Consider the following 26,915-nt stretch of genomic DNA (forward strand, 5'->3'; position numbering starts at 1 on the left):
CCATTAATTCCCTTGATACCTTGATATCTTGACCTTTTGTTCTTCCAGATAAATTTTGTTATTTTTCTATCTCTGTGAATCAATTTTTGGTAGCTTGATTGGTACAACACTGAACAAGTGAATTAATTTAGGTAGAATTGTCATTTCTATTATATTGGCTCAGCTTACCCATGAGGGATTAATTTTTTTCCAGTTGTTCAGATCTGACTTTATTTGTGTGAAAAGTGTTTTCTGATTCTGTTTATATAGTTCCTAGGTTTGTCTTGGTAAGTAGACACCCAAGTATCTTATACTGTTTACAGTTATTTTAAATGAAATTCTCTTTCTGTCTTTTGCTTCTGGACTTTGTTGGTAATATACATAAATAATGATTTATAGATATATTTATTTTTTGTGTCCTGAAACTTTTTGGAAGTTGTTAATTATTTCCACTGGTTTTTAAGTTGATTCTCTAGGATTCTTTAAGTGTACCATCATATTAGCTGCAAAGAGTGATAATTTTGTTTTCTCATTGCCTACCCAAATTATTTCAATTTCATTTTCTTCTCATCACTATAGCTAGCATTTCTAGTACAATATTCAATAATAGTGGTGATAATTAGCATCCTTGCTTCACCTCTGATCTTATTGGAAAGGTTCTACCTTATCCCCGTTAAAGATATGAATATGAGCTGGTATTTTAACTCAGGTCCTCAAATTCCTAGTTTAGCACTCCAAGTTTGGTTTAAAACACACACACACACACACACACACACACACACACACACACGCACAGAAAGATTTCACTCCATCCAGGCAACATGAGGAAAATTTTAAAAGATAAATCAAATTTATTACTTATAACAATACACATTAATGGTTTAAATTCCCCCATTAAACAAATAAAAAGTTATGTAAGTGACAAGAAAATATTACATCCTTTATACAACACATTTAATGCAAAGAGTTATAGTCAATTATTTCAGAAATAAGAATTATTAGATGTTGAATAAGGTTGTATTGTACATAAAGGAACCTTTTTATATTATTCCCATGTATCCCCATGTGTGGATACTCTGAATTTTTGTTTGTTGAAAGACTGAAAATTATCTAAACACAATACCAAATCATTTCAATTTTAAGGCTTTTCTCCAGTATTAATCCTCCAATGTCCAATAAGGGATAATCTGCACTTGAATCTTTCCCACAATGATTACATTTGTAAGACTTCTTGCCAGTATGAATCTTTTAGTGTCGATATAACTTGAATACTGAGTGAATGTTTTGCCACATTCTTTACATTTGTAAGGTTTTTCTTCAGTTTGAGGGGTGGTACAGTGGATACAGCACCAGGCTTGCAGCCAGGAAGACTCATCTTCCCGAGTTCAAATCTGGCCTCAAACACTTATTCTAGCTAGCTGTGTGACTCTGGGTAAGTCACTTCACTCTGTTTGCCTCAGTTTCCTCATCTGTAAAATTATCTGGAGAAGGAAACAAAAAACTCTCCCGTATTTTTGCCAAGAAAACCCCCAAATAAGGTCACAAACAGTTGGACACAACTGAAACTATTGAACAGAAACTCCAGTATGAATCAACTCTTGTTGCATTTGTTGTGAGCCAAGATGGAGGCTGTCTCACGTTCCTTACATTTATAAACCTTTTCCTATATGAATCTTCTGGTGGTGAGTAAGGTCTGAAACTTCAGTGAAGGGTTTCCCACATCCACTGCAATTATGATTCTTTTCTCCAATATGGTTTCTGTGATGTTTAATGAGACGTTTGCTGTCACAGAAGGTTTTCCCACATTTATCACAATTAAGGGGCTTCTCTCTGGCATGAATCTTCTGGTGCTTAACAAGCTGTGATCTGTAACTAAAGACATTCACACATTCCTTATATTTACAAGGCTTCTCTCCAGTATGAATCCTCGGATGTACAATAATGTTTGAGTTGCCATTGCAGGTGTTTCCACATTATTTGCATTTATAACATTTCTGATGTTTAGATATATTTTTTCAATTCATTCTTTTGTTTCAGTGCTGCCTATTTTTCTGTCTCTCATAGTCACTAAAAATGGAGCAGCAAATATCAGCCCCTCCGTGACTCTCTACTAATCATCTCCTTGGATGATTCTACTGAAAGTTATGCTGACTCAGTGACCCGTTGTTCCTAGATCTGCTTGTCAATCAGTGTTGGGAGAGTCATCACCCAATCTGCAGCTTATATTATTTGTTATCCATCACATACCAAGTCACCTCATTCCTGTTTGTACCTGGCTGTTGTCATGTACCTGCTAACCTGGGGAGGAACGGAGATGCAGTGGCCCATCTCTTTTGATTGACATGGACCTATCCCAGTTGTCTAACTCATTACAAAAATTGTCTTTATCTCTTTATGAAAGTTACCAATAAAAGCTGGCTTTTTCTTAAAATGATTGTTGATCTCCAGCGATCAGCCTCTCAACATGCTGCTGCCTTTACACACTTTTTAATAATCTCCTTTTAATTATCTTTGTCTTCAGTTTTGCTTCACTAATCAGAGTGAAAGCCAGAGCAAAGAATTTTCCTTTCAACAACTTTTCCCCTAGAAAGTAGAAGTGTCTCTGTAGTTTCAGACTTGGTTTCAAGGTCTAAAAAGGGACAAATATAGAGTATTAATGTCTCCAATTCCCTGAGCTAGGAAAATAGAAACTGAGGATCATGTAATACAACCGAGAATGGTGTACTCATATAGGGAACACACGGTATTTGATCACTCTTTGATCTATCTTTTTATGTTCTTACACTCAGGGACAAAGGGCAGAACTGGAAGGGATGAAAGAAAGTATGGAAGCAAACAAAGAGGTGGAAGGGGAAGGATGGGTATGAAAGGTGAGCACAGAAGGAAACACATTTAGCACTAGGAGGTGAGAACATAAGAAAAATATTAGGAAAGAATGGCTACTCTGGATCTTGATTCATGGGAGCTATTAAAATAGTTTAAGGGGAAAGCAAGAAGCAAAGGATAGTTTCAGAAGAGGACAGCAGAGATCAAGGGAAACCTAAACTTGTTCATTCCTCTCTCTGTAACTTTGGACAAACCACTTTTCCTGTCTTGGTTCAAGTGTCGTCATCTACAAAATGGGAGAATGAGAGAAGATCTTTTATTCTGCTTCTCTACAACATTTACCCATTGCTGCTAATTACTAATAATGTCTGACATGTATATGGGATGGATTTACATATGCTGTATCATTTAATCCTCCATCTTCTAGATGAAGGTTGTTTTGTGCCAATTTTTATTCACCAGGGGAGAAAAAAGAGAGAGTTGAAGAGGTTCAGAGTAATGAAGTGCCTTGCTCAGGATCCCACAGTATATAAAAATGGCTCATATTCATATGACAATTTCAAAGACACAAAACACACAACAACCTCACAGCAACTCTGCAATAGCATTGTAATGATTGTCCCCATTTTACATGGAATCCCTGTCTGAAGTGGCTTCCTGCTTCAATTTGCAACTGTTTTTCATCATATCTAGTTCTTGCGTACCAGACAGCTGTTAGTCCTTGTGCTTTTGTCACAGTTCCTTAAACACAATAATCCATTATCCAGCTTTATGTCTTTGCACTGACTATTCCCTATCCTTGGAATGATTTCCCTCCTCACCTCTACCTCTTGGCTTCCTTGAAGATTCAGCTCATATCCCCCCTTCTGCAAGAGGCCTTTCCTTGTGGCCATCACTATTAGTGATTTCCCTCTGCAATCATTTCTCATTTATATTTTACAGATTTTGTGTATACAGAACTGTTTGTGATGGAGTCTAGCCGCTGCCCCGAGACCCAATACACCCAATACGCCAACTTCCTCCTATGCCTCACTAGAACAGCTCAACCACATCCATCTAGTTTTAGACAAGACTGAAATAGCTATCCAATAAGATAGCAGCACCAACAGAATGCTGGCCACTAAATCACACAAGGGACTCTCCCCAAGTAGGCACCAGAGCAGTAATAACAGAGACTGTCCTTTAGCTGAACTTTCATAGAGAGACTTATTGTATCGTTATTATACATTAATACCCCGAGGTGGGCTTTTCTGTATGCGTTATGGGTAACCACATGCACAATTTCACTAAGGTTAGGACTCTCCTCATATTAGTAAATCCCTCTTGTGTTTTTAAATTCATATATTTTGTTATTCTAATGACATCATTTGCTCCATAAAAATCCCTGTCTTGCTTTGCTAAACTGCTAATTTCTTCAAGGAACCTAGTCTGCCTGAGAGAACCTAATCCTCAACAAATGCCTTTGCTTGGTTTGGAGATGGTCCTGAGTCCATGAATTTTTTTGAGACAATCCGGCAACATATCTTGACACCCCAACATTTTTGGAGCCCAATGTGGGGCAGTGTCTGATTCTGACTCCCTCCAACCCAAGGTAATCCTTTCTCTTCCCTTAGCTGGGGTCCCTCAATTGAGTACCTAAGAAGACTTGATGGAAATGGTCATGGGCAAATTCCCTCTAGATAGAGGATGCTCTGTTCTGGAACTCTGCGATGAACTCCCTGAGCTCATTTTTTCTCTCTCTATAAGACACTATGTGACAAGGTGAGTAGCTACAGAGAGAACTTCTTTAGGCTTACAGCATTACAGGACAGTTCCTTCCTCCCATCCCACAGGACTCCCCACTAGGCTGCTTCCCGCAGAAGTGGAACAAATTCAGCTTGCAAGGCTTAAAAAGGAGGCACCTCACATTTTTCTGTAATACAGTCTGGTCTCAGTCTAGAGGACTAAGAAAAGTCATTTGTGAAGGAGATTTCTAAGAAGCCTTTCCAAGCTTTTGGCCTTTCCCCTCTCCCTCATCATTACTTGTGCACACTGACTGAATTTGTCGTGTTAATATGCTCTGTTTGTGTGGTCTAAATGTCTGAGTCTGCTGCCTTGTAAGATTTCAAATGCAGCTAGCCAGGAAAAAAAAAAAACCATCTAAGGTCTATAGCTAGAAAGAACACTGGAAAGATTCATGAGCTTTCTTGTTATTTTGAGGTCATAGCTGAAAGCATGAACAGAGGGTTTGAAAATAAATGGTTTAGAAACTGTTGGAAAGAAAAAGTTATTGGTACAACTTTTCTTTTTCTCTTCATTCCCAAATTGTGTCCAGGTTCTGGGGCGTGTAGAGATAGACAAGAAAAAAGGAAGGGAGAACTTTTTCCCCTCAATAAGTGTTTGGTAAAAATTTTCTTTCTCTCCTTCTACATTCCTGAACTATGGACAGGTTCAAAAATGGAGGTAGGGGAAAAAGACTGCCTGCCCTTATGCCTTTTCTCCTCCGACTGCAATCTGCCTCCTATCTTGGTAGCTATATTGGCAGGAAGTTCCAGGGTAACTCCCAGGGAGTATGAACTGCAGTTGCCCCGGGTCTGGTTAACACATGTTCAAGAACCGGGCCCAGGGAGTGGGGGGCAAGACAGGTGGGAGTAATGAACTATGCTTGTAGAGGCCTCCCTCTCTCTCTCTCTCTCTCTCTCTCTCTCTCTCTCTCTCTCTCTCTCTCTCTCTCTCTCTCTCCCCCCCTCTCTATCTCCCATCTTATCCACAGAAATAATGGAAGTAGTGGATTTCAGGAAAGCAACCTGGTCACAAAAAAGGAGGAAAAATTTTTATCTTCATGTAAGTATATGGAGGAGTCCACCTACATGAACAGTTAATGTCACAGAGGTTGGTTGATTGGTTGTTGTCCTTCATTCTCAGAGGACCAAAATGACATCACCATGACAGAGTGAAGTTTCAGTGTGTCTGACTGTGGCTGATCAGATCAATATGAGCTCAGAATGCTCTACCACAGGTTGGGCACAGATAGTCCGTGTGACTATTTGGAGTGAAGACTCCAAATCTGCACATTCTACATTTACTTTGTGCTATATCAATTCTGCTTTGCTCATAGAGCACAGCACCCTTTCTGATGTGAGCACACCATGCTAAATGGTCCTGAGCCAGAAGCTCTTTCTTATGCAGAAAGTCCTTTTATGGATACAATTCCCAGGATTAGGGAGTTGCAGACTCTTTTCCTTTCAAAAATGAAACTGCTCAATCTCCTGGAAGAGGAAAATAAGGGGACACAGTAGTACAGTATATTTCCTCCCCAGTTTATCAGTGTAGCCAGTGTGCACAGGAAGGGGTAAGAAGGTTCTAATCTCTCTCCTATCTCTTTAAGGAGGGGCAACCTTCCACTGACCAAGTCAACTCTTGCATAAAAATCCTTGGTGATCTCAATCTTAAAGACTTACTTTCTTCTAGTCTCAAGCCCATTTTCAAAAGATTCTTCTAACTGGTAAATAATCATTACTTGATGTTTTGATCATTATCTTTTAGACTCCCAGAAGTTCCAGGTTCTTCTTGGAGAGAACCTCCCTGGAAGGAGATAAAAAGACTCCTGGAAGCAGCCAAAAAGTACAAGTTTTTCAATTATGTCCCTATTCCCAGGTTATTACACTAGAGACTTCTGGGAATTTCTCCTTGAGTGATATGGGTGACAACCTTCTCTCTTTTATGGTTCTAAATGGAGAATTTATTAAGTATGTGCAAAAACAGTGAATACTGTGTTAGAATAACCTGGAGTTTGGGTCTTTATCAGTGTTTCAAGATGAAATCTTCCCTAACTTAGTCCACAAACAGTGTAATTAAGGAAGACTCAAAAGCTTGGGGAAAATGGTCATTTTTAACCTGCTGCTAATAGGAAAGCCAGGAACCTGGAGAAGCTACCTCCTGGGTAAGATACCTAAACCAAAAATCAAAACTGAAGATATGTAACACATTTTCCTAATCTGTAACATGGGTATAATAATAGTATCTATCTAAAGATTGTTTACAGGATTAAAAGAGAATCTATGGAAGGTGCTTTATAAGCCTTTAAGAACTATGTAATTGTGAGGTGCTAGTATAGCTTTCTAAATAGGAGATAGAGAAGATCTCCAAAGAGGTGAAGCTGTCTAAAGGAAGGCCTGGTGAGTGAAATCTATTCAAGAGGTGACTAAGAAAAAGCCCTGCTAAGATGCATGGATGGCCAAAGGAACTCATTTAAGTTCAGATTAAGGCTTTAATACTTTTTTGTTGCTGTGTTGCATGAAAGGAGAGAAGGTTAGCACTGCCCTTGATAAGGACGGAAGAGGTCCTAGTGGCCTTTACAACACATATATGGTTAAGGTATTGCCATCTAATCTGTGGCATCTAACCATATTCTGAAATAATAGAAAGTTGGAAATAGGTGAGTTGGAAAATTTTGATACTAATATTTTGAAAATCAAGAAGACCTCTCCACTAATTTTCACCATTAATATTCAGGTCATATTCATTTTTAATTTTCAAGCTATTTGTTGTTTTTTATATTTTATTTTTCTCCAATTATATGTAAAGACAATTTTTAACATTCAATTTTTTTTATTTTGAGTTCCAAATTTTCTCCCTTGCTCACCTCCCCCTTCTGAAACAATTTTTATAGGTTATGCACGTGCAATCATGTAAAATATATTTCCATATTAGTCATGTTGTGGAAGAAGATGAAGGATCAAAGGAAAAAAATTTACAAAGTGAACAATAATGTTTCCATCTGCATTCAGATTCCATCAGTTCTTTCTCTGGAGGTGGATAACATTTTTCATCATGAGTCCTTTGGAATTGTCTTTAATCACTGTATTGCTGGGAATAACTAAGTCATCCACAGTTGATCACTGGACAGTATTGCTGTGTACAATGTTCTCTTGCTTCTTTTCAACTTCACTGTGTATCAGCTTATAAAAGTCTTTCCAGGTTGTTCTGAAATCATCCTGCTTGTCATTTCTTATAGCACAACAGTATTCCATTACAATCATATATAGACCTAGTAGTGGTATTACTGGATCAAAGGATATGCAGAGTCTTACAGAATAAGGCTTAGTTCCAAATTGCTCTAAAGAATGGTTGGATCAGTTAACAACTTTGCCAACAGCGTTTCAATGTCCCAGTTTTTCCACATGCTCTCCAACATTTGCATGTTATTTTTTTCTGTCATATTAGCCAATCTGATAGATGTGAGGTGGCACCTCAGTTATTTTAATTTGCATTTCTCTGATCAATAGTGATTTGGCACACCTTTTTTTCATATGGCCATAGTAGCTTTGATTTATTTTGGCTGAAAACTGCCTGTTCGTATCCTTTGACCATTTATCAATTGGGGAATGGCTTGTATTCTTATAAATTTGACTCAGTTCTCTATATATTTGAGAAATGAGACCTCAGACATACTTGCTATAAAAATTGTTTCCCATCAAGCTATATTTTGTTGAGTTATAAGTTGTTTATCTAACCTAATTTCTACCAGAGTGCTTTCCAGTTTCTCCCGAAATTCTTGTTAAATATTGAGTTCTTTCTTTGGGAGTTTATATTTAGCGGTTACTGAATTCAATTATTTCTGAATTTTCCTTCCCTAGTTTTGTTCCATTGATTTTACTCTCTTTTGTAACTTGTAACAGATGTGTTTGATGGTTACTGATTCATAACATAGTTTGAGGTCTAGAAATCATATTCACAATCCATTCTTTTCCCCACAATTTCTCTTGATTTTCTAGATCTTTTCTTGCTCCACATGAATTTTATTATGTTGTCTAAATCCATAGAGATTAGTAGCAATAAATATGTAAATTTAAGTAGTACCATCATCTTAATATTGACATTACCTAGCCATGAAAACTGAATATCCTTCCAGTTATTTCAGTATTCACAATTCTAACTATACCTGCTTTGGTAGATCAAGATCCAAAAATTTCTTGCATTTTGTAGTTATTTTTCATAGGACTCCACTTTCTAATCTTGGTGCCCTGGGTTTTTTATATCACTATATACAAATTCTGTTGATTTTTGTGGGTTTATTTCATAATCTGTAACTTTTAGCTTTTATTTCAGTTGTCTTTGGTGATTCCCTAAGATTTTCTAAGAAAACTCTCAAGTCATAGGGAAATAATGATGTTTCCTCTCTGCCTGTCATTATGTCTTAAACTTCTTTTTATTGCCTTTTTCCTCTTGCTATTATTTCTAGAACTATGGAAGATAGGAGTGTTAGAAAGGGACATCCTTGCCTTATTTCAGTATTTATTGGTTAAGCTTTTAGTGTTTTACCATTGCCATAATATTAGCTTTGCTTCAGATGATTTTTTAAAATAAAAATTACATATATATGTGTATATATATTTATACATATATATACATATATGTTCCTCCTACATATACTCTTTGTACAACAGATAGTATAAACAAGTGATATATTTAGTCAAGGGATGATTCTGAATCTTTTATAATCATGTGGTTGTTTTATGTCCTCATGTTGTTTTCTTAATGTTGAGCTATCTTTGCATGCCTGGAATAAATCCAGCTTGATGAAATTGAGTGTTTTGGATAAACTTTTGTCTTTTGGTAGGTTTTTATTTTTAATTTTTGAATATCAGTTTTACATTATCTTACCCTTCCTTGGTTTAGGTATCAGAACTACATATCATAAAAGAACTACTCACCACATTAAGGAAAATCCACTTATTCCAGTGCTTTTAGGATTTGTAAAAGAAACAGGTGTTCAATTTTGCTAAAAGCTTTTCTGCATCTATTGATACAATCATGCAATTTTTAAAATTATTTTTGGTAATACCACATTATGCTTTTAATTTTCCTCCTACTGAAGTTGCATTATTGGTATAAATACAACCTGTTCACTGGAATACAATCTTTTAAATGTTATGGTAATACTTTTGCATAGATTTTTATCATTAGGGACACTGGTCTAAAATCTTCTTTCTTCGCTTTCTCCTTACCTCCTTTTAGGTACGCAGATCATATATGTACCAAAGAAAAAGCCTCCAATTTATACAGTTGCAACACTGTGAAGAAAAATAACTTTGAAACACTCAAGAACTGTGTTCAACACAAGGGATAGGCACGATTCCAGACGCCTAAGGATGATGCATGCTACTGACCTCCTCACACAAGGGATGGATTCCAGGTACAAGAAATAAGAAATACATCTTGGATGAGCCCAGGGGGTGAATGTTTTGACAATCCATATTTATTACAAGCGTTTTGTTTATTTTTCCATTGGAGAGGAAAGTGGTGGTCTAGTGTTACTGTTGCTACAGAAAAAGAAAATACAAGAACGAAAAGATCACTGAAACAGTTTTTACAGCACATAGAAGAGAACGGAGGCAAGGTCGGGAAGTGCAGAGAAGCAGGATAGCTTTGAAAGTCACATTATATGTTGATTTTAATATGTGCTTTAAAAAAAAGCAAGCTGCACATAATGGATACGGTTTCAGTCACAATCTTTGTTTCATTTTGCATATAGAGATGCACATTTTATTTGGTGTTTGTATTCAAAATGTAAATAATTAAATAATCAAGCAAATAAAGAAATAAAAATAATTAAAAAGAAAGTATATGGAAAGGGGAACAAGGGTAGGTCATGAAAACTAAGCAGAACAGCTGGGCATTATTGGTCCCAGAGATGCTAAAGCTGAGAATGAGCTGAAGCTGTTCAGTAAACCTAAAGCTATCAAAGATTTAGCTGTTGTTTTTAAGCTATCTAGGGAAGAAAAGAGAACTAAAAGAGGGATAAGATTGCTGCCCAGAGTGGTAGATGATGGAGAGAAGAATATCACTCTCAGTTTTCTGATGTACTGTTGGGTACTGATGAATTTTGAAGGTTCAGAATAGATCTTCATGTGCCTCTTTGGAATTTCAGGACATCCTTATGGAACGCGGAGCCCTTGGCATGGAATGTTCTCATTCAAGTACTAGGCTACTACCCTGGTCGGAACCGTGATGGTCAGTCTCTGCTGGCTGTGATGATTTGCAAAGTCCCTAGCCTGTGGTTTTCTGACGACCTTGGCACTTTCTCAGAGGAGCCCTCCACTCTTGCTTGAGAGCCTTGTGAACTATATCTAACTCTAGATCTATGATCATGCTAGGTGGAACTAGCTTTTGGGAGGTGTAGGGGTAAATGGTCATTTTCTCTTACCCTTTGGGCTACTAGCTGACTTTTGGTATACTTCAAGGGTGGAAGGTTTCTACAGTTTCTCATTGGATTTCCTAATCATTATTTGGTCTGATGCCAATTTCAGTTTTGATAAGTAGTTTTGCTGAAGTAGAGTTAGGTGGGAGATGGGTGGCTACCCTCCTATTAAGACTGACTTCTTGACCAGAAGTTACTTATCTAGATGATTTTCAAAAAAATGTTTCATTTTTAATTACACTGGCTAATGGCTTGTTAATTTTCAAAGAATCAATTTTATTGCTTCAGTTATCATTTCTATGATTTTTTCTTTTGACTCACTCACTGTTTTGAATTTCATTATTTTCACTTAAATCTCCATTACTCTGTGCCCCCAGTAGTATGTTTATATTGTTATGGCATATGAAAGATGTTTAGTATTTGATATTTACATTTATTTGACATTTGGTACGTGCTTAATACTTATACTGGCTCAATCTATGGCTCCTTTAAACAATGGAATTTCCTTGTTTATTGCTACTGATAAAGTTTTAGTTTTGCTTTGCCTAATATGATTGCGATCCCTGCTTTTTAAAAAAAATTCACCTGATGCACAGTAAATTTTGTTCTAGAAGAATCTCCTATATCCTTTCACATCAAAATATTTGTAGAGCTGCTTTTTGTGGTTATGGAGAACTAGAAACAAAGTGGATTTCCTCTGACTGGAAAATAACTAAAGAAATTGTTATAAATGAAGAATAACATTATTGTGCTAGATGGAATGATGAACATGACTACAGAGAAGCGTGGAAAGACAAGAACTTACACAGTGGAATAGGGAGATCCAGGAATATGACAAATACACAATGATTCTAACAATGTAAGGGCAAAAAATAAGAAAACAATGAAAATGGAAAGCTCTGAAATTTTAAAGACAAAACTTGACCCTAAAGATGACATGAGAAGACACTTCCCAGTGCTTCTCTGCAGACTGTGCAGTAAGCTAGGTAGGTGTGGAATGTCAAATATAATATCAAATTTTTTCAATGTTTTGTTTCAGTTTTGTTCTGTTATACGGGATAATTCTCTGGGATGGAGTGGGGTCAGGACACAGTGGGAAATGCAAGTAATTAAAAATCCATAATTTTTTTTTAAATTAAAGGGCATTTTTGGTTTTTGTCTCTCTTTTCACACATTAAGCAATTAAAACTGACCCTATTACAAGTAATCATTAGGCTTCTTCCAACTAACTAAAAGAAACATGATTTATGACTCTAAAATATCCAGAGGTTTTAAAATTAAATATATTTAAACTTGGAGTGGGAGCCCTGCATAATCACAAGCTAGTAAGGATTGGGTTCAAGTCCCACCTTTGACATACTAGCTGTGACCCTAGTTAAGTTATAACACCTGTGTCCCCCAATAAAATCTTTAAGACTCTTAAGTTACAGAGTAGACACTGACTTGCACTAGCTGAAGGTGTTTCCTAAACAAATGAAATCACGGTAACTGTCCAACAACAACAAAAAATGATTAATACCTTATAGATGGCATAAAAAGGTGGGTATTGGATGTGGTCATTTCAAGATGATGCATAATCCAATAAAACTGATGTTCTCCAGGAGTTTCCTCCCTCATATGAATCTTCTTATGCTCAGAAAGGTCCTGATGTGAGCTAAAGGACTGTTTACATTCAGTAGCTCAAGCGAAGTTTTAATCCAGTCTGGCCAAAAGGGCTGGTAAAGGTGCCCACTCCAGCTAAAATATTTCTCACACTTAACACACTCAAAAGACAATTCTCTGATAGGAATTTTGTCATGTTTGGTAAGGTCTTGATGTCAGCTAAACTGTAACACTTTAATTGCATTCACAGGAGTTTCTCTCCAGTATGCATTCTCTTATGTGCAGTAAGTTGCTGTCTCCACCTAAAGGATTTCCCACATTCATGACATTCAAAAGGTCTCTCTCCAGTATGAATTCTCATATGTGCCGTAAGCTCTTGCTTCCAGCTAAAGGATTTTCCACATTCGTTACATTCAAAGGGTTTCACTCCAGTATGAATTCTCTTATGTCTAGTGAGGTCTCCACACTGAATAAAGCACTTCCCACATTCACCACATTCAAAGGGTTTTTCTCCAGTATGAATCCTCTTATGTGTGGTAAGCTGCCAACTTCGGATAAAGCATTTCCCACACTCACTACATTGAAAGGGTTTCTCTCCGGTATGGATTCGCTTATGTCTGGTTAGGTGTCCACCACGGTTGAAGGATTTCCCACATTCTCTACATTTAAATGGTTTCTCTCCAGTATGAATTCTCTTGTGTTCAGTAAGCTGTCCACTCCATGTAAATGACTTTCCACAGTCATTACATTCAAAGGGTTTCTCTCCAGTATGAATTCTCTTATGTGCAATTAACTCTCCATTCCATCGAAAGGATTTCCCACAGTCATTACATTCAAAGGGCTTCTCTCCAGTATGAATTCTCTTATACTCTGTCAAATGTCCATGCCATTTAAAGGATTTCACATATCCCTTACATTCAAAGGATTTCTCAGTATGAACTCTCTTATGGTCAGGAGGAGATCTACTCCTGTCAAAGGGCTTTCCATAATTATTACATTCACATGACTTTTCTTCAGTATATTTTCTGTGATGTTCAGTAATTTCTGAATGGCAACCAAATGACTTACTGTATTTAGATCTGCAAAGCTTCTTAGAAAAGAGTCCATTATGCTTCCTTTCATCTGACCACTGCTGACCACATTTACTTAAATATTTCCTTGTTCGAACTCTCTTTTGTGTAATCAGAAGCGTCCCTACACCAAAACTTTTTCCAAATACATCACATTCACTGGCTTTTAAAATAGGAGTTTTTCTTTCTATGACTGTTGTCTGCTTTGAGAGGTTTTGGTGGCTATCTTGTTGTTCTAATCCAGCATCTGATTCTAAAATTTCTCCTAACTTAGAATTCATGAAATAATCTGTTTTGAGTTTTCCCTTGGATGACTCTTCCATAGAAATACTGCATACCGGAATTTCAGTTGCTTCACACCGAGGCTCCCAACAAGGGCAATCTGAAATTAAGGGAAAAAAATGTCAACAAACACTCTTATCTATTAAGAGAAAAGAAATTGCTTTATAGTTAAGTTCAAATTTTTATCTTCTTTATCAAAGAAAATGATCAATAGTCTAACAAATGGTAAGACTGACATTGTTAATAACAAGTTATCATCAAAATCACTGATAGACAGCTTTTATACAGTATTTTAAGATTTGCACAGTACTTTATCAGCATTACTTTACTTTCTCTTTGCAACTTGGCAGCTAGGTTCTATTATTATCTCCATTTTTACAAATGAGGAAACCAATGTAGACAGAGGCTAAGCAATTCACTCAAGGTCATTAGCTTGAGAACATCTGAGGTGGGATCTAAACTTGGGTCTTCCTGATACCAGCCCCAGCATTCCATCTTTTATGCCACCTAGCTACCATTTAATTGACACCCAACAAATGTGAGGAGACAGTATCTTGCTGCTTTAAATGGGGTTCAAGTACAAAAGACTAAATGAATTACACTTCAGGCTACTTAAAAAAATTATGTACATATATATTTATATATACATACACACATATATGGAGAGAGATTATTAGAGAATTATTTTTTATAAACTTTAGATAAATATCTATTAAGATAAATACTCAAGAAGCTACAAATGGATAAACATGATGCCATCTTTTATCAAAATCTAGTTATCTGTAAGCAAACAGATGCTTTATCAACTCTTTAAAAAGTATCAATCATTAAGATATAATATGGAACATTAGGAAACCTGGAACAGGGAAAAAAAACCTTGTGTCTTTAACTGGATAATTTCTTGACTAGTTATCAAAGCTTGCTAAAGGTACCACGCATGTAGATTTCATCAGCTTATCTGCAAAAGATTCTAAAGATTAAACTGCTCACAATACAGAGAAATGAATTTATGTGATGATACATACAAGTCAGTAGCTAAATGCACCACATCCGAAATTCTGCATTCAACATTTTTATTAAAAACATCAAGGGTTTTCATGTTAAAAAAAAAATATGTAAAGCACCATTATTAATATTACAGCTGATACAAGGTTTACCTAATCTTAAATAAGATTACAGTCTTGACAGGTTGGAAATAATGGGCTAAAATAAAAATGTTTACTTTTCATTAGGAAAATTCAGATTCTGCAATTAGATTCAAAAGAGCACAGGCAAAAGTGCACAAGTACAGGACTAGTAAGGAGTTCAGGATGACGGGTTCATGTTCAGATTCAACTTGAAGAAGAACATTTAAAATTAGAACAAATCTGAACTATTTGGTGTGGTGAATGAGTAATGGACTTGGAGTAAGAAAGCCTGCTTCAGACCCTTGGGCTTCTTAACATCTTTCAGTCATGTCTATAAAATGGAGATGACAGCACCTACCTTAAAGGGTCACAATAACCCATCAAATGAGATTACACATGTATGTATACATATACAGTGCTCTGTAAATCTTACAAGTGTTACGTAAATACTGACTATTATGAAAGTCAATGACAGAAAGGTCCCATGAATACCAAAACATTCAGGACTTTTTACATAGTAAAAATCTATGAACAAAGTACAGTTCCAAAGTGTTCTGCTAATCAAATGGGTACGACAAAAAACCATAAGAACATAATGGAATATAATTGTCCTGCAATCAGTGACAAATATGAGGAGTTCAGAAAAACACGGGAAAAACTTACGCAAAGAAAGAAAAACCAGAGGAACAAAAAAGACATGACAACAATTCTACAAACAAATATATCAAAAGACAAAAAAGCTACCTTTAAAAGATTTGGATAAATGTAATGACTGAGGTCACAGGCAATGGTTACAGAATGCAACGACCAATGGATTTCCAGGTGTCTACGGTGGAAAACACTTCCTTCCTCTCTACTAAGACTTGTTGCCAAAGTAAGTGCGACATCACACTCTCTTGTCAATTACAACCACTAAACTGGCCTGTTCTGACCTTCTGGGGGGGGTGATACTGAAGGGGGACATGGGGTCAAGGGTCAGAAAGTGATTATTGTTTAAAAAATGAAGTGCATCGATGAAACATTGAAATACAAAAGTCCCATTCACCTCTGCTGCTTGAAATATTAATGAGAATAAACTTTCTGTAAGTAAAATTGAGTCATAAAAACAATGGACGTGCCTTGAGTCTTTAAAAGTCTTTAAGATGAAAAAGAAAATGAAGGGCGAAGCATGCATATTTATATCCATTAAGTTAAATGCCAGGAAGAATAGGTACAATACAGAAAGAAAAGCCATACAGATAACCAGAATTTCACAGAAAAAATCCAGGAAACCAGTAAAAAATCCATGGCCCAGAGGTTATCCCACACACTCACACCCCAGCCCATCCCCACACTGAAATAGATAACATATTACATATAATTAAATAGCTTGTTTATGAACAAAACCAAGCAGATGGAATAGGAGAAGTAATCAACTTTGGGGAAAATTTTTTAAAGTCTGATGTCTAATATATCTGGAAAATTAATTTTTTTAAAAAATTTGAATTCTTTAAAGACTCATACCAAAAATGGGGAAAAAATAGAAAGAAGCAGTTGTCAAAAGAAAACTGTCAACATGTATTAGAATGCTCCAACTTACTAAATATAAGAAAAAACAAATATAAAGCTTCATGACACACTCCCTTTGGAGGGCCCAGTTAAGTCAGGTTCATCTGTTTGAGTAACCAGTTTTTACCTACGTAATTGATATTACTAACTTCTTCAAACACGTCAACCCCAATATCTGGCCAATGATTTATAAAAGATAAAGAAATTCAATTAATCAAAAAACATTTATTAATTGCCTACTATGTACCAGGCACTGTGCTAAGCACTGGAGATACAAAAAGAGATAAAAGATAGTCCCTGCCCTCAAGGAGCTAATGGTGGGGAACACATAAAAATATGAAGAATGAGATGGAGAAAAAGCAGAAGAAGGGAATTCAAAGAGAAGAGAGTTGGACCCTTGGGAAGTCACTTTACTCTTCCTAAAGCCTTAGTTTTTTCATCTGTAAAATGGGGGAAAGGAGGATATTGGACTAGATGACTTTGAAACTGCCTTCAAGTTCTTAAGTTGAGTCAGCAATGGCTACTTGGATAGGGTCAGAGAGAAGTCAGGAAAACCCAGATTCAAATTCCACCTCAGGCACTCATTAGCTGTGTAGTTATCTCATCCTAATGACAGGCCTCTCAGTGTCCTTCAAGGTCCTAAGATCTTACAACCCAAAGTACAACAAAGTGATTAGACAAGATGAGAGAAGGGAAGTGGGATGTGGTTATCAGATTGCTAAAGAGATGCTAAGAGATTGTCAAAGTACTAATGTGTTTACATCCCACGATTTACGGTTTAAAAGATGAAGTCTGAGGCTATCACTTCCCATTAGTTAGGAGAACTGGAAGAATTCTGCAGTCACTTGGGATTTCTGCTTTCTGCCAAAGTCAAGTGATTACCGTCTAAACTCAAAGTGACAGTCTCTCTCCTAGGAGAGAAGGGAAAGGAAGAGGGGATCAAGAAGCTTCTTTTTATATTCTAGTTTATCAAGACGTTCTCTTTTTTAAAAAGGAAAAGGATGCAGAGAACAGTACTGTGAGCTCATGAGCTCCCACCACTCCTACCTAAATTTCCCCAAACAGATCTAGAAAATGCACTAAGAATCTTGATGGGGAAACCCAAAAACAGTGAATTATTTGTCCTGCTCAGGTTGGCATCAGGAAATGGAAGAAGTCTGGGGATACTGGGGACCAGTCTCATGAGGAGCTCAGGGCCTGTATGACACACTCCAGCATTCATGGACAGGTTGTGTACCAGACAAGAGAAGATTTCAGATCTCTATACATCACCTTTAGAGTGCAGGAAGAGGTGCCAAATGGCAGCTTTGGCACCTGCCATTCAGTTCTAGATCATGGATCTAGAGTGGACTGAGAAGCAAACCTCTGCCCAGGGTGGTATTAGCAGGCAGGGAAGCCCTGAGCAGTGTTCAGAGAGAGATGTTTAGAAGCAGCAGCAGTGTATCCCAGACCTCAGAAGCAGAGTTAGGTCTGAGCTCCCCATAAAGACTAGTCTGAAACCTACAGAGGAATAACCAGGGTAAAAATCCCAGAGAGAAGAGGAGCCTATAATTCTGTCACTACGAACCAGCAGTATTTCCCATTGGTTGACGGTGAATGAGGACAGCAGTATCTACTCTTATTCAGACCCAAACCCTTGTCAGGAAATTGCAGAGCTCAGACCAGGGGGAAGCAAGGAGATTCTTCCCTGGATCAGACCACTTTGCAGGAACAGAAAGCTTGCAAGTCTCCAGCAAGATCTTGTAAGATCTTGTAATAACATGACACTCAATACTTCAAGAAAGCCACAATAGGACCAGTCCAGACCTTCTTTCCAGAAGTGTGTAGAGTCCAGCCCTAACTTAAATCCCAAAGTCAGGAAGCAGGCTGGAAGAATGAGCAAACAAACAAAAAACGAGTTATTATGATGGCAGGGATGTTCAAGACACAAAGCCAGAAGACAAAGACTCCAAAACATCTACAGGTGACACTCTCGGAGAAAAACACAATTTGGACACAAATTCAGCTAGAGGAGATGAGGCAAGAGTTTGTAAAAAGGAGTTAAGAATGTTTTCACAAATGAGATTAGAGGCTTGAGAAAAAAATGGAAAAGAAATAAGATCTATAGAAGAAAAAACTGCAAGTGAATTAATAAGTGTGGCATGGAAGAACAAAACATTGCCCAAGCAACAAACTCCATGAAAATTAGAGTGGACCAAATGGAAGCCAGTGACCTCATGAGACAACAAGAAATATTAAAACAGTCAAAAGGCTAGAAAAATAGGAGGAAAATAAGATATCTCACAGTAAAAACAACTGACCTGGAAAACAGATTGAGGGAAAAAAATTTAAGAATCTCTGGACTATATGAACACCAGAACCAAAAAAAAAAAAAAAGAACCTAGACATCATATTTCAAGAAATCTTAAAAGAAAACTGCCTAGGGCGCTTAGAACCAGGGGGGCAAAGTGGAAATAAAAAGAATCCACCAGCTACTACCTTCAAAAAAAATCTCAAAACTAAAAATTTCCAGGAATATCATAACCAAAATCCAGAGCTTCCAGGACAAATGAAAAATACTGCAGGCAGCCAGAAAGAATTCCAGTACCAAGAGACACAGTCAGAATCACACATGATTAGCAGCCACCACTACAAAGAAGCAAAAAAAAAAAAGAAAAAAAAGAAATATGCTACTGTAGAAGACAATAGACTTATAGCCAAAAATAACTTGCCAAGCAAAACTGAGTATAATCCTATAGGGGAAAAAACATACCATTAATGAAACAGAGGACTTTGAAGCAGACCTGATGGAAAGACTTCAAATACAGGAGCTAAGAGGAACACAAAAATGATCATGAATGATCAAGGAGTCATCGATAACATTCTAACATGAGGAAATGACACACGTGTCCCCCCTGAACCTTAATCACTATGGGTCACAGAAGGAGTCTAATTAAGCAAGGCCTGTTATGTCTTGATTTTAAAAGAACAGAGGGGAGGAGAAATACAATGGCAGCGAAAAGAAAGTGAGATTAAGGGAATGAGAAGCCACACCTCTGCTGCAGAAGGAGACAAACGGCGACACTGCAAGCTCACTCGGATCTCACTAAGAATGGGCAAAAATATTTACATGAGCTGGAATCGGAAGGGGGGCCTTTAAATTTGGGAACGGAGGAACACGTTGTGCTGTATGAACATGATGGAATACTAGTGTGCCGTAAGAAGTGATGAAAGGGACAGCTTTACAGAAACTGGGGAAGACTTGTATGAACTGATGCAGTAAAGAGAGCAGAAACTGGGGAATAATTAAATAATGCTAATACGCTATACCTAAGCAACTGTGAAAGACCTGGTGGCTCTGGTCAGAAAATGAACAGGGCAGGTCCGGAGGCCTCCTGATGAACGGCGCTTCCCACCTCCTGATGGAGAGGGCAAGGACTCAAGTGCACAATTAGATATGTATTGTTTTGAACACAGCCAACAGAGAAATTTGTTTTCCTTAACTACACATATTCATAATAGCGTTATGTTTTTATTTTCTTCCCAATTTTAAGGAGAAAATTCAGGGTTCAAATCCCTTCACGGTTTATGTAGGGTCTCTTTAGCTCAGCTGGCAGCTCAGTGGATAGAGCGCTAGGCCTAGAGTCAGGAAGACTCATCTTCCTGAGTACAACTCAATCCTCACTTCACTAGCCGTGTGACCCAGGGCAAATCACTTAGCCCTGTTTGCCTCACTTTCCTCATCTGTAAAATGAGCTGGAGAAGGAAATGGCAAACCATTCCAGTATCTTTGCTAAGAAAACCCAAATGGGGTCATGAAGAGGTAGACGTGACTGAAAAATAACTCAACAAAAACAAAGTTGGAAAGGAAGAGTAAGAATATTTGCTGTTTGGGAGAATACACAAAAACAAATTTTTTTTAAACGATGAAAGGATCAGTGTCGGAGGTACCAGAATAAAATAAGCGGAACCAGGAGAACTATGTATATAATGGCAATAATATTATAAAGAAAAACAACGGAAAGATTTTTAAAACTCAAATCAATGCAATGAAAACCTGGAATCCAGAGGACTCAAGATTAAACGTTCTAACCATTTTCTACCAGGGAAGTGATGGATTTAAAATAAGACATATATTTCTGGACATGTTCAGTATCAGAATTTATTTTGTAGGACTATGCATATTTGTTTTGAGGGTTTGATATTTTTTGTCTTTAATATTAGAGTAGGAGTAGGAAATATAATGAGTGCTTGTAAAAATAAAAAATCTCTTTCTTTAACAAAGGAAGGAAATAAAGATAAAGGGTTTTAAAAAGCAGAGAGGAATTTTGCCCTGTTAGAAGGCTGAAGTGAACATCCCTGATTGTTTATAGAATGACTCCCACGTCTGTTTGATTTTTACTCACTTACCTGAAGAAGCACATCCTGGAATTTGTCTCTGCAGAGTCCATGGGGCTTCTCCTCTCTCCAAAAGGAAGATGAGATCTGACTTGGCAACTGTAAGCCCTGCTCAAGGAAAAGAAATGGGAAAGATCTTGGCTGAAAGCCAGTTTAGAATTGAATCTTCTCTCCTTCCTCTTCTGGCAAAAAGAAGTATGTGTAGCAGGAAGGCCAGAGGGCAGTAAAAAGGGGCTTCATTAATTTAATAAGGATTAATTAAGCATTCACTTTATGTAAGGTACAGTACTAGGTGTTGACCTTTTCTCCAGTAAAACAAAGAATGGGGAAGAGAACGCCTTAGACAGAGGACCCTGAAGCTCCATGGGGAAGATGTACCTAACACACAATGCACCTGGGAAAAGGAGCAGAAGCTACCTTTCACTTGAGTTCAAGGTTCAAGAATCTTTCCATAATACATATATTCTAAAATATTCCTGCCCACCCAGACAAAAGTTCAGCTAAACTCTACAGGCACCCTGTTGCCTCTAGCAAACAAAAGTGCAGACAAACCCCAGTGAACAGGTTTTCAGTCACAGAGGAAAGCCTTTACCCAGGAAGACAAGGTTCCTGTAGTTCTCCAGCGTCACTGCCCTGAACAGGTTCCTCTGAGCAGGGCCCAGTTGCCTCCATTCCTCCCTGGTGAATTCCACAGTCACATCCTTGAAGGTTACTGACTCCTGAAACATTGAACATATTCCTGATCACCCAGGGTTCCCCTCTTGCATGTACTTTTCATCAGCAAATGATTCAACTTTAGTATTAAAGACCTCCTCAGCCTTCTGATTGGAAGGTGGGCTCCGAATGTCAGCCAGCTCATCATTTCCCACCAGCTGCTCTGCCTGGTTGGGACCCCATGTCCTGGGTACCTTCTGGCATAGACCCTCCCTCTTTCACTTTGCTTTTGTGCACTGTCTTCCCTCAATAGAATGTAAGCTCCTTCAGGACAGGGACTCTCTGTTTCTTATTTGTGTCTCTAGCATTTAACACAGCAACTGGCACATCTGTTGTTGTTTCAGTCATGTCCTACTCTTCAGGTTTGCCATTTCCTCCACCAGCTCATTTTACAAATGAGGAAACAGAGGCAAATGGGATGAAGTGACCTGCCCAGGGTCACATGGCCAATAAGCGTTCGAGGCCAGGTTTGAGCTCAGGTCTTCCTGACTCCAGGTCCGATGCTTTATCCACTGCACCACCTAGCTGCCTCCTATTTGGTACACAGAAGGCATTTAATAAATGTTTACTGACTACTTTGGAAGAGTCCTGATGTTAGATCAAAATACATGGAGTAGCTTTCACAATACTAAAGGCCCACAGCACTTGAAGGCAAGCATTTATTGAGCACCAGGATGCAGCTCACTGGGGATCAGAATCTAAAGCAGGGTGAAAGATCTGCAGTGCTGCTGAATGTGGACATGTGGATAAAGCACTAGACCTAAATTTAGGAAGACTTGAGTTCAAATCCAGACTCAGATACTTCCTAGCTGTATAACCCTGGGCAAATTGTCCCCAAATAAAGAGTAAAATGGGTAGAGGTGTAAAGGGAAACTGGTTCCATCTTGGACCCAATACAAAGACCAACCCTATCTACAGTTCATACATCAGTGGTGTATTTGGCCTCTTGGACTGTAAAGCCAAGGGAATAATTAGAATTCATTGGTTGAGAAATTCAGGCTAACATATGTAAATGACCCCTCCCCCAAATACCAAAAATTAAAGGGCCTTACAGAAGGCCTTACCTGTCTGCCACAAGCCACCCAATTCTTTTCTCCCCTTTCTTTCAGCATTAGTCATCAGCTCTATTAGCCTGCCCTCCCACCATTCTTTATTTGTCATTGCATTCTCTGGTCAATATTATTGCATTTCTGTGTCTTTATGTTGTTAAATATTGTTGGAATTTCCACCTAAATGCTTGTCAAAGTTACAAATTTATATAGCAAATGGTGACCTGAAATATTCTTCTGGTGACTCAAATAGCTTAATCGTTGGTTTTTGCACCTGGTGGGGACACTTGATGCCTGACCCCTGAACACATGACAGTGCCTGGTTTCTTGCCTATAGTCATGCTACCGATAGCTCTTGGATGTTACAAGGCTAACATACCTTTACTGACAAGGTCATGGTTATCCTGTCCCATCTGTAGCAACCACTCTCCAACTTGTGTTTGTGGGGACAGGATCATCAAGTCTTCTGCAAGACCCACAGTTACATCACTTGAGGAAAGTGGTTTAGTTTAGGGTTAGTTTTCATGTTTAGTCAGAATTACTCAGAGCAGAAGCTGCAAATGGTCTACCTTCTGCCATATATCTATCCAGTCCTAAGAACTGCTCTCACTTTCCCAAACGATGAGAGCACCTGGCCCACATTTTACCTTTCCATGCTGCCCTTCATCTTTGATGAGTGCAACATTCACAACTCAAAACTGCTAAGTTACCAACATCCCTCCTTTCAAATCTCCTCCACATTCAGCCTTTGGAAACAAAGACATAGCCTAGATCCTCCTTACGCACACCATTGCTTCACTCTTTCCTCTCAAACTGGATTTCCCCATTTCTCACCCCAACTTTTTCCTGATCACTGCTCCCACTCACAAACATCAACGGGACCTATTCTGCATCCTCACTATAAAACATTAGTCCATTCAGGTTCTTGACTTTCCTCATGGGTGGTCCTTAAAGATACCTCATGACAACCTGGATTCCCTTCTATCACCAATAAGAACACCATGATGATCTGCAACTTAGGATCCTCTTAACTGTGTGCTTTGTTCTTGCCTGGTTCTAGGAAGAGAAAATACAACCATCTGTCTCATTACAAGTTCACAATACTGACTACATTGTTACTTACCAAAGCGAAGGAGCTTACTACTAATCTGACAGTTAACCTTTTGCATATCCAATTTAGGTATTCTCTCAAATATCCAACTCCATTTGAATTCCATCCATATAAAGAAAAATGTGAAGTCTTATGTTTTCTTGGCTGACAAATTCTCTTTCACATAAGTTTTGTTTCTATCCACAGTCCTGGAGAGAACTTTGAAATTATTCCCTGTGGATTCTTCCCTATGCAATGTGCATTTGTATGCTACTAATCTATTTCTGCCCCTAAAATACGCCCTCTCGCACTTCCCTCCAGAGAAGACATTCTTGCTTCCAATGCGCAGGTGTCCAGTCTACTCTCCACCTGGAAATAGATGTTCTTTTATAGTTCTCTGCCATCCTTTTCCTAGTGCTGGGCACATACTACTTGAGCATCTTGAATTAGTCAGTTAATAAATGATAAGCAATTACTACGTGTTTGGTACAGTGCTAAGCACTGGGGATACAAAGAAAGCCAAAAACATGGGCCCTACCCCCAAGGAGCTCACAGACCAACGGGAGAGACAATAAAGAACCACATACATACAAGATTAATGCAGAATAAATGGAAGGCAAGGGCAGACAAAGGAACCGGGAAGGCTTCCTGAAGAAGGTGGGCTTTAACTTGAGTTCTGAAGGAAGCAGGGAAACTACACGCTGGAAGTGAGAAAGGAGAGAACTTGGGGCATGCAAGAAAGCTGGTATAGATGTACAGAGTTGGGATATGGAGTGTTCTAAGGCAGCATATATGGTTTATGCTCCAGTGCTTGAAGGGAAACAAAGTGCAAGAAAAGTGGGAGGTAGGAAGGGGTCAGTGATGGAGAGAACTTTAAGTACCAGAGACTTTTATATTTGATCCTGAGTCAACAGAGTTCATTGAGCAGGATGGTGTCTTGGGTAGACCTATGCTGTAGAAAAATCCTTTTGGCAGCTAAGTGGAAGAGGGATTGGAGGTGGGAGAGAGAGATCAACTGGAAGTGACTGAGGCTGCATCTGAACTCAGGTCTTCTGACTCCAAGTCTAGCACTCTACTTACTGCATCATCCGGCTGCGGGTTATCAAGAGGGAACATGTAGCACAGGGATCTTTTAACCTGAGATCTAGAAATTTACTTTCTAAATATCTCAATAACTGCATTTTAATGTAATTGGTTTCTTTTGTAATTCTGCGTATTTGTTTTCTGCATTTAAGCACACTGGCTTCCCCAGATTGTCCAAAAGGTCTCCACGACACAAAAAGGCTTCAAAGCACTTGGTAGGAAAGAATGCGGCTCCTCAGGTGATGTCAAGTCTCCTGGGTCCCTGGAGAAGAGAAAGTAGCCAGCCCCGCTTGGAGCCTGCCAGGGAAAGGCTGAGAAATGCGGAGCTCCTGCTTACCTTGGCTCGAGGGGTGACGATGACCGGGACCATGCCCTCCGAGGATCAGCAGGGCCCTCCCCCAGCGTGCCTAGAAGAGCAGAACGGCCTTTGCCAGCGGCTCTCGCTCCACCCGGGGGGCCACGTGCCCTTGCCTCCCCCACCATCAAAACCCTTCTCTTAACTCATCCATCCCTTTTGTGGCCCCGCCCGAGGACGGCGGGGCTCCCCCGGGCTTCTTTGGACCCTGTTTCACTGGGGGACCTCATAAGCTCTCGGGCTCCCACAACGACCTCTGCCCGCACGACCCTCAGGCTGACCTGGCAGCCTCTCAGACATCTCACACGGGTGGCCCCTAACACCCTGACACCGTGCCAGCTTCCTGATGACGGCACCCCGCACCCCAGGCTCGCCCCCAAAACCCAGGGCTGCCGAGTCGCGTCAATTTCTCTCGCTCCCCTCCTGCCCCGCCCCCTTCCCACGATGCTGCTGGGGGCCCGCCGGCGCCCCGCCCCTCCTGCCCCGCCCCCTCCCCTGACGCTGCTGGGGGCCCGCCGGCGCCCCGCCCCCCCTCCGCTCAGAGTCCCTGCGCCCCGCCCCCCTCCGCTCAGAGTCCCTGCGCCCCGCCCCCCTCCGCTCAGAGTCCCTGCGCCCCGCCCCCCTCCGCTCAGAGTCCCGGCGCCCCGCCCCTCCCCGGGCCTCGTTGCCGCCTCACTCGCTCCCAGCCTGCCCGCGGGCCGCCTCCTCCTGTCCCCGGCCGCGGCTCGCTGTGCGTGTTTGTGGGCCCATGGTCCCCCGTTACGGCTCCCCCCGCGCAGAGCACGACGCCTCCTCGCCCACGCAGCTCCGGGCCCCACAGCTCGCGGGGTGGGGGTGGAGGCAGAGGGGGGAGGATCCTCGGGGCCACACACCGGGCAGAGGGGCCGGGCCCTCCCAGAACCAAACCACAGCTAGCGGAAGCGGAAGCGCGGTGCGCCGATCGCAGGCCAGCGCAGCCGACCATTCCCATGGCAACCATCCCTCGGGGACTTCTGGGAAACGTAGTTCTGTGGCCAAAGGGGACTTGTGCGCGTGCTCCGAGGGCTCAGGCTTAAAAAGCAGAAATTTGTTTTCAAAAAAATCTGATTTTATAAAATTTTATAAAGCAACTCCAGTACTTTACTGCTCATTAAATATGGAAATTAACTTTGCAATTATTCATAGTAGGTTTGTTGGTTATATAAAGCACGTTCATCTCTACGTAGGTCCGTTACTGGGGGCAGCTAGGTGATACAGTGGAGAGAGAACGGGACCCGGAATCAGGAAGGTCTGGGTTCAAATTCGACCTCAGACACTTATTAGCTATGTGACCCCTGTTTGCCTCAGTTCCTCATCTGTAAAACAGGGACACGTTGGAGAAGGAACCAGCATCTTTGCCAAGAAAACCCCCCGGAACGTAAAGTCCATGGGGTCACCAGGAGCTGGACGTGACCGATCAAGTTTAATTACCGTCTCTCTAGGGATTTCTCATTGGGATACTTTTTCTTACGTGTCATGGCTAGTAAATTAAGAATATGAGTCACTTCAGTGGGTTAACGTCATCTCCTTAACGCTTGCTTGATTTGTCTCTGGTAAGTTTCTGATTGTGACGTCGGACGCTGTGGATACACTTCTGTGAAATCTACAAAGGA

General features: G+C 39.6%; 1 protein-coding gene, 1 long non-coding RNA gene and 1 other non-coding gene across 6 annotated transcripts in view; 2 read left to right on the forward strand and 1 right to left on the reverse strand.

Annotated features, from left to right (window-relative positions):
• The window catches only part of LOC140503258 (uncharacterized), a 17,706-nt gene extending 15,566 nt beyond the window's left edge, over nt 1–2,140 (forward strand). The window contains exon 4 of the long non-coding RNA XR_011966759.1: nt 2,044–2,140. This is a non-coding gene — a long non-coding RNA (uncharacterized lncRNA). The remainder of the gene's footprint in view (nt 1–2,043) is intronic.
• LOC140503257 (uncharacterized) lies at nt 802–26,212 on the reverse strand. 4 transcript variants are annotated; one of them, XR_011966758.1, is made up of 6 exons: nt 25,961–26,212; nt 25,267–25,336; nt 21,586–21,712; nt 21,006–21,101; nt 12,507–14,041; nt 802–1,851 (listed from the first exon to the last, which is right to left on the reverse strand). XR_011966758.1 is itself a non-coding variant. In XM_072607058.1 (5 exons), the coding sequence occupies exons 2-5, from the start codon at nt 25,297–25,299 to the stop codon at nt 12,834–12,836; spliced, it is 1,464 nt and encodes a 487-aa protein (XP_072463159.1). In that variant the 5' UTR covers nt 25,300–25,336; nt 25,961–26,212; the 3' UTR covers nt 7,376–12,833. The 4 variants fall into 4 exon arrangements, 2 of the variants coding, with proteins under 2 accessions (XP_072463159.1, XP_072463160.1); XR_011966757.1 differs by having other exon boundaries at nt 802–2,608; XM_072607058.1 differs by lacking the exon at nt 802–1,851 and having other exon boundaries at nt 7,376–14,041.
• On the forward strand, nt 7,074–7,198 carry LOC140509410 (U6atac minor spliceosomal RNA). The gene has a single exon (XR_011968734.1). It is a non-coding gene; the product is annotated as a U6atac minor spliceosomal RNA (small nuclear RNA).
• Nucleotides 26,213–26,915: the final 703 nt, after the last annotated feature.

Source organism: Notamacropus eugenii, chromosome 5 (genome assembly GCF_028372415.1).
Source record: "Notamacropus eugenii isolate mMacEug1 chromosome 5, mMacEug1.pri_v2, whole genome shotgun sequence".
Classification (NCBI taxonomy): Eukaryota; Metazoa; Chordata; class Mammalia; order Diprotodontia; family Macropodidae; genus Notamacropus; species Notamacropus eugenii.